The sequence below is a fragment of the Rhineura floridana genome, chromosome 16, assembly GCF_030035675.1.
Source record: "Rhineura floridana isolate rRhiFlo1 chromosome 16, rRhiFlo1.hap2, whole genome shotgun sequence".
Classification (NCBI taxonomy): domain Eukaryota; kingdom Metazoa; phylum Chordata; class Lepidosauria; order Squamata; family Rhineuridae; genus Rhineura; species Rhineura floridana.
In genome coordinates this window covers 1,507,542-1,515,432 of record NC_084495.1, presented here as the reverse complement: position 1 = coordinate 1,515,432, position 7,891 = coordinate 1,507,542, and the positions used below count along the sequence as shown (strand labels likewise).

The window sequence follows — 7,891 nt, the reverse complement described above, 5'->3', positions numbered from 1 at the left end:
CGCCACGTGGCGACCCAGGCCGAGCGAGCGGCGGGGCTGACCGGGCACTTTCCTGCGCTCTCGCCGCCCCCAGCAGCACCGGCGGCACTTGTTGCTCGTCCCGCTCTCTCTCTTCCCCGGCCCCCCTCCTGCTGGGGATCTCCTCGGCTCGAGCGCAGAACGGCAGCCTCGCCGGGCGCGCTGATTGGGCTGCCGGCCTCGGCGCTCCTCCTCCTCCTCGCCTTCCCCTCGCCGGGCGGGGGCCAAAAGGGGAGGGTCGGCCGAGGTGCCTTGCAAAGTGTCCGCCTGGCCGGCTAGCAGAGTGCGGAGCTCCGAGGACACCGCGGCGGGCCAGAGAGCGCGGAGGGCTGGCGGTGCTTGGTCCGCGGCGCACTCTCGCCTCCAGCCAGCAGCGCTCGGTGGTAACCTCGTCTCACCCGGGCGCTGCCTGCCAGAGAGACGTCAGCTTGTCGCTGCGCCAGCCGGAGCAGCCTGCCCGCCTCGTCCCCTCGCGCCGGCGGTGCAAGTGGCCCAGCTGATCCGGCGGGAGCAGCGCAGGTCGGCTCCCGGGCTCTTGCCCCTTCGGAAGCGCGCGCGCGCTGGCTTGGGGGGTAGGCAGGGACTTGTAGCGCCGCGAGCCCAGCCCGCCTCTTCTCCCCAGCCCAGGGCGGCACTTGCGCCAGCTTTCGAGTTTCCCTTTCGCCTCGGAAGGGATGGCCCCGCTCCGCGGCCGCTGGTAGAAGCGCCCGGTTCTTGCGGCTGCCCCCCGTCCCCCAGCCAAGGGCTGTGCTTGCGAGCGCTCCGAGCGCAGGAGGTACCCCGCGCCAGAGAAGGAGCGGCGCCGGCTGATCCCGCGAGCTCAGCAGCGAGGGGAGCATGGAGGTGCACGTCGGCCTGGGCAGGGTGTATCCCCGGCCGCCGGGAAAGACCTTCCGAGGAGCGTTTCAGAGCCTCTTCCAGAGCGTCCGCGAAGCTTTCCAGAGTCCCGCGCCCGGCGCTCTGCGAGACGAGGCCGGTCCCAGTCACCAGGCGGCGGCGACAGGCAGCTCCTCTTCCTCTGGGCAATGTCAGCCCAGCGCCCGCTTGCAAGAGCCCAGCGCTCGGCAGCCGCCGTCCCAGCAGCCGCCAGGCTCTCCCTCTTACCTGCCGCTGGAGCAGCAGCCCCAGGCGAGCAAAGGGCTGCAGCCTGACCGCAGGGAGCCTCCCCAGGCGGCGTCATCTGGCCCCTCGTCTCTGGCCCTGCTGGGTCCCTCCTTCCAAAGCTGCCCCGGGGACCTGAAAGACATTCTGGGCGAGAGTAGTCTTTTGCAGCCGCCCGAAGGCGAGCCGCACAGCGGCGGCGGCGGCGAAGAAGCGCCGCCGGACAAGGAGGACTACTTGGGCGAGAGCGCCAAAGAGCTGTGCAAAGCCGTCTCCGCCTCCATGGGCCTGGCAGTGGAAGCGCTCGATGCGCCCGGCGCCGGCGGCGAGTTGGTGACGACCCGCGGCGACTGCATGTTTGCCCTGCCTGGCGCGCACGCTCGGCCCCTGACGATGGGCGGCTGCAAGATCGTCGAAGCCGAGCAGGAGGGCGGCGGCGGCGAGGGCGCGCTGGCCATGGACGTGCCCGGCCACCTCAGCCTCTACAAGGGCTCGCCGGAGCTGGACGAGCCGTCGGCGGGCGCCTTCCAGAGCCGCGACTGCTATAACATACAGCTGGCGCTAGCCTCGCACGGCCGCATCAAGCTGGAGAGCCCCCTGGAGTATGCGGCCGGCGGCGTCTGGGGCGCGCAGTGTCGGCGCCCCGGGGAAATGCCCGCCTTTGCGCCCCACTATGGCGGCCCTCCCGGACCGGGTTGGCACCCCTTCTTCGCCGAAGAAGGACAGCTCTACGGACCCTGCGGAGCCGCCGAGGGCGCGGCCCCGAGCCCCTTCGGCTACTGCCGAAGCCAAGGACCGGCGGGGCAAGAAAGCGGCGATCTCCCGTCCGAGGTGTGGTACCCAGGCGGCGTGGTGGGCAGGGTGCCCTTCGCTCCGGCCGCCGGCTGCATCAAGACGGAGCTCACCCCCTGGATGGAGGGCTACCCGGGGGCCTATGGAGACATGAGGTAAAGAGCTGCGGCGCGCCCCTACGGCGCAGCCCCCATCGCCGAGGGGCCCAACGGCACCGGGCCGCTCACGTGCAGAGTTCTGCCTAGTCGGGTACCTGTGGGTTTTTCAAACTCCGGCAGGGGTGGCGGGTAACGCGCTGGGGTTTGTAGAAAGTGAATGGGCCTGTATAACTTAACCATGATTGAATGTAGGGGAATGGGCTGGAGAATGAATGACGTGACCTCTTGAGAGCAGGTCCTCCTTCAGCTCCCCTGGGTATTGTTCAGTGCATCTCCGTAGTCAAAATGGGAATTGATAGCCCATGGCCACCTGCACAAACGTCTTGCTTAAGCAAGCTGTTCAGAGGGAGCTGTGTCAAGTTAGCCGGCATCACTTGCAGCCTGCCTGTTGAGCTTCCTAATGAGATGTTAGTGGGACATAAAACAAACAAATGCAGGCACAAGCACAAACTTTACCCCAGTTTATTGGCAGGTGATAGGATCTGTCTCAGGGCTTGAGGATTCTGGTTTCTGGAATGCTGCTTTTGTTGGATAGAGTAGCATCCTGGATTCCAAATACAGTTGGATTCATCTTCCTAAATTGAGCTCTAGTTTTTGTTTTGAGGAAGATTTTGGCTCAGTTCACAGGATTGCATCTCATGATTCATCAAGGAAGGTGATTGTGCCAGACTTTCCATACTGAAACCTAAGACACTGAAAGGTGATGTAGTGATCCATTAGACATATGTAGCTGGGATGATTCATATTTCTGCATCTTTCTGTTTTCTTTCTTTTTTGTATATCTGAGCCTCTTGATGGCAATCTGGGGTGTTTCAAAATTATTATTTAAAAGTTTCCATATTTGAGGTGCTTTAAGAAGTTTCTAGAAGTGTTCTCAGCAGCATGGGGAGATGCTAAGCTGAGCAAATTTGTGTCCAGAAATATGGAGGAATGCGTCTGAATTTTTCCTCTTTTAGAGTCTGAATTAGGACTGCATATTTAATTAAGTTGTACTGCAGTTTTTTTCCAGTGGCCTTATTATACCAAATAAGAGATATGAAAATCCATTGACAAATTTAAGCGGTAATAGATTGCGGTTAATATCTTTACATGTTTTAACTGGACTCCTTTCCAACAGAAGAAAAAGAAGCAGTTGATGTAAAGAAGTTAAACACTGAAGTGACTGGTGCATATATGTATATAGGTGTGCATGAATGTATATAAAAATGCTTCCTTTCTTTACATTTAGTGAAACCAAATTAGACACCAGTTAATTACTGTGGTGTAGTAGCAGCCGCCACGATGTGTACTGGAAGTAAGCCCCATTCTCTTAAATGTTTAGGATTGCAGCCTTAGTTCTGTATTAGTCTTAATCAGTTGGCGCACACTTTCCCACTCACCCATTTTGCGTATTTCACCGGCAACTGCCTCACTCAACTGGTGGTGACAGCTGGCAATAGGTGATAGGCACTCGATATCTATTTCTCTTGCATGCTGGCTTAAAATCTGCCCCTTCCCATGTCTTATGGGATGAGTTTGGTTATTACCAGTGTACTCCTTAGGATGCCAGTCTCCACATCTCCAGTGGATCCTGTGTTGATATCCTCAGTGGCGAGACCATAAGTTAAAATGGAGGCAAGGGTAAGTTTGTTCCTATTGTAAAGAACTCAGATTTCATCACTGCCTGGTTGCCTCATGCCTGCTCCCATGATATAAAGATGGCTTTGTTTGTTGAGGCAATAAAGCATCTGCTGGTAGTATAGTCTTTTAATCAACATTTAATTTTTTTGTAAGAGAATGACAAACAGCAGTCGAAATACAACATACTTTTAAAGCAGTGGTGGCTTACTTGATAGTGGATTTGTCTGCCCTCCGCCCCCTTTTTTTAAAAAAAAGAGGGAATTTGGGGATTGTACCTCAGTGTTGGTTCAAGCATCTTTATTTCCTTAAAGCTACAATCCTAAACGTACGTTTCTGGGAGCAAGTCTATCTGATCTCAGATTTAAGCTTGCTTACAACCGTAGTCTTGCAGCCCAGCACCCAAGCTTCTTAAATTGAAGTACTAGAGGCTTCCAGTTCAATCCCATGGACTACAATGTCACGGGTACTATGGTGCTAAAATGTAGTTATACAGGAGGAAATTTCACCAGTCTCAGTAGAACTTATTTCTAGTGAACGGGGGTGCATAGAATCATGATATAAAGTGGTGTTAAAACTCTAGCTTTTAAGTTTAACCAGGGTGTGGTTTGGGCTGTATTATCTTCTTTGTTTACTGTTTCTTTAGTTTGATAATGAATATGATTGTTAGTCCACCTGAGCCAGAAGCTTATGGTGACCACTGAGATTTTTTTTAATGAATTATCCTGTGCCGCAAAGGCTCATAATCTGGAGGAACAGTAGGAATAGCCAAAATCCAAGGTCTCAAAGTTTTATAATTGAACAGAGATGTTGCATTGATAACACAACATAGTATCCTTATCAATTATTATATAATTTTGCAAAGATATTTCATTATTATAATAATATAATACACTCTGGATGTACAAGGCTCAGGTGTTTGTATGGAAACTCTCAGTGGTATGATACCCAAGTGGGGTGCAGACCTGTAGCTGAATCTGGCATTTGTGCCTTTACGATGCATGTTGGACGGGGGAAAACAACACACTTAAAAAAGATAGGAGTTTCTGTACATGTTGAATCAGCAAATATACAGCTGACACACACACAATAGTTCTCTGCAAAGAATCCATTTGTGCGCATGCAAGTTTGAAACTTGTATGGGCTGTTTTCAATTAGAAGACTTGAGCCGTCCGCCATTTTCTCCTGCCTTCTTGAAATGCAAGTCAGTGTTATAAGTAAAAAAGTAATGTGGTCTCTTGTGTCCTGTGCTCTGGCCTGCAGCCCCCATTTGTTCAGTCCCAATTTGCATGGTAGGTACACTGTCCATAATAGCCTTAAATTACTACAAAGTATTGCAAATGGTACCTGTGCAGTGCTAGTTAGAATCCACCGAAACTATGTTAGGCGATGTATTGATTCTGACTCGTAAAAGCCCTTGCGTCCTAGAAATGGGAATTGTAACTTGTGTCTCCCAACTCAAAAGTTAATAGACGTGCAAATACATCCACTTTATGTGTATGTTTGTCAATTTGTGCCCTCATCTATTTACAAGTAATGGTACTGCCCAGAAGAGTATACCGAATAGGATGAAGTACAAAGTGAAAATAGAAAAGTAGAAGAATTGCATGCATAATGTCCGAACTATGGTAGTAATATTTTAGTCACTTCCCAAGAAGTAATTTTGACTTGGATTGAGCATTTATGGAGTATGTGGTTTTAGATATCTAAAGTACCCTCCATCATATTAATTTCACAAGGCCCCTGTAGGAAGCATTTTGCAGTGTACAAGGCTGAGAGCATCAGAAATAAGAATTTGATAGACCGGCGTTGAGACTCAAACTCTAGTCTACCAAAGTGTGTGTCTTTTTTAAAAAGAAGATATAGTGTAAGCAGTCGACTATCCATTCCCTTCTTATCATTTATCTTGGCCGTTATCCAGCTTTCTGTGGAATCTAATGGAAACCCTTCCATTGACGTCAATAGACCTGGATCAGCTCTTTACATTTATGATCTCTGGTCTCGTTGCAGTTTTAAAGAGTGCCATCCAAGTTGTGGAATAGTATTTATGTATCACTTAACAATAGGCCCACTTGTTTCAAAACGGAACAGCCAATCTTGCTGCTGTAGACAGCTGGTCTAATGGATTGCCTTCTGTGCAATGTACCTCCAATTGTGATCCATAGAAAAGCTCGTTTCCCTTTCATCGGAAATGGGACTGCGGCTCAATTTGGACAGATGGGAATATAACCTTTCCCTTCCCACTCCAATCATGTCATTGCAAGTTTCCGGGAACATCTTACCTTCTCCAAAAGGAGCCCTGTAATCGGAACTTTAATGGTGGGGGTGACATGGTAGATCTATGTAAAAAAGCAAGCCTAAATGCAACTGGCCTAATATGTTCAAAGGTATTTATTAAATAATATTGATAACGTTTTAAAAACTTTGGTGCTGGCTGCTCAACGTCTTTTGCCAAAACACTGGAAGTTGGGGGTAGGATGGAATCCTGCCCCTCTGCTTTTCCTACATAGTTCCACCATTTCTAAATCCTAATCACTTCAGTTGGTGAATTAAGCAAGTGGTGAAATTATTTCCCCAAAACCCAATGCAACTTAAAAAGTGTTTAACTTTGACTGGATCGTTCAGTGATGTTGGTTACCCTGAGCTACAGCGTACAAAGTCACATCTAGTATCGGCCTGCCTTACTCTCACCCATCTCATGCCTCCGCTGCTGGACTTTGGGTATAAATTGAGATAGGTTTCAGTTCTGTGCACATTTGCCAGGGAGTAAGGGAAACCTGTGGGACTTGCTTCCAGGAAAGTTGCATTGGATTGTGCTACATATTATGTTGCATTTTTGCTTCATCCAGTTTATAGCTCTTTGCTCTTGGTCTTTCCCTCTTTATTATCTCTAGTTCTCCCTAACACTTTCCCAATGATGGTTGCATTGTTTTCCCACTTTGGACTGCAGGAATCTTCCCAAGCATAGATCAAGGATGTAGCAGTGCAGCAAGGATAGTTATGGCTTCAAGCACCTTTGTTCTTTGTAATGCTTTCTGTCTCATCTGACAGTGAGTGACACCAACGGCTGCTTCATATTTAGCATTTCCACTCTCTGGCATTTTAAGCAAAGAGTGGTGAAGATTGTGTGTGGTCTTTCCCTCCTTGCTGTTATACACAGATCGATCTCCTTAGGAGTTATTTATTCTCTTGGGAGCATAATCACTGTGTAACTTTATCACTAGCTGCCTGGCGAGTGGCTTTTGATTTACCCTTGAAGGGTGGAGATTAGCCATGAATAAATGGTTGGTGCTGAGATAAGGATGTCTGATTTATATGTTTGGTCCTTCTTTCAGCAAAGGCAGACAGTTTCAGGGGCCCAGGAAGTTTCCCGTTGGTTCTTTCTGTTGCTTCTTGGGTTTTTTCAATTGAGTGAGTCTGTCACTTGGTATACAAACAATATTTTGTACGTTCAAAGGATAGTTCAGTAAAAAACAGTTTGGCAAAAATACCTTGCTGGCTGTTACATACAGTACGGCAGGGAATATGTCATGGGGACTCTTGGCTACGGGGGCAGGATATTCTCTTCAACTTGCAGCCCATCCTGCATTCAAGCTGAAGCTTTAGGCAGCAAGCCATTACTCTCCTGGACCACTTTGCTGGGACTTTCTTGCCTTCGATCCTGGGTCCTGCTTTGCCCTCCCTTCCCTAACTGAGGCCTGCATAGCAAGCCTATTGCTCAAGCTTGGTGGACCATTGACTGTCTGCCCCTGTTCTCCCAGGGCTCACCAGTGCCAAGTCCTGGAGTTTGGTTTCAGTATCAGGCCTGAGCCCCAGGACGTGCCATGCAATCCTACAGAGGGGACTGATGCAGACTCAGGCACTCAAATCCAAGCTGCTGCTGACTGATGTTTTGGTATTATTGCTTGCCCCCATCTTCCCTATAGGGCTGGTACCAGTTAGGTTTGATCTTTAAGAAGTTTGATTTGCGCTGCTGAGTTCAAGATACCTTGTCGGGAGAGTGCCACTGGCCATGCCCAGGTGTCTTTCATGCACTTCCCCACATACACATACATAAATCTGGCTACCCTCTGCACTAGGGACTCTGGGCCAGCATATCTGCCAGCTGCGTACAAGTCAGGTTCCCAGCACCAGTCCTTCCAGAAAGCAAGCTTGCCTTTCTCTCCCCTTCGGACCAACTCAGATGCCTCAGTTCTTTCTGCTCT

General features: G+C 50.1%; 1 protein-coding gene across 1 annotated transcript in view; it reads left to right on the top strand.

Annotated features, from left to right (window-relative positions):
• The first annotated feature begins 303 nt into the window (after nt 1-303).
• The window catches only part of AR (androgen receptor), a 267,275-nt gene continuing 259,687 nt past the window's right edge, over nt 304-7,891 (top strand). Inside the window, exon 1 of the mRNA XM_061598960.1 lies at nt 304-2,066. Within this exon, the coding sequence (XP_061454944.1) occupies nt 856-2,066 (1,211 nt within the window). The 5' untranslated portion in view covers nt 304-855. The remainder of the gene's footprint in view (nt 2,067-7,891) is intronic.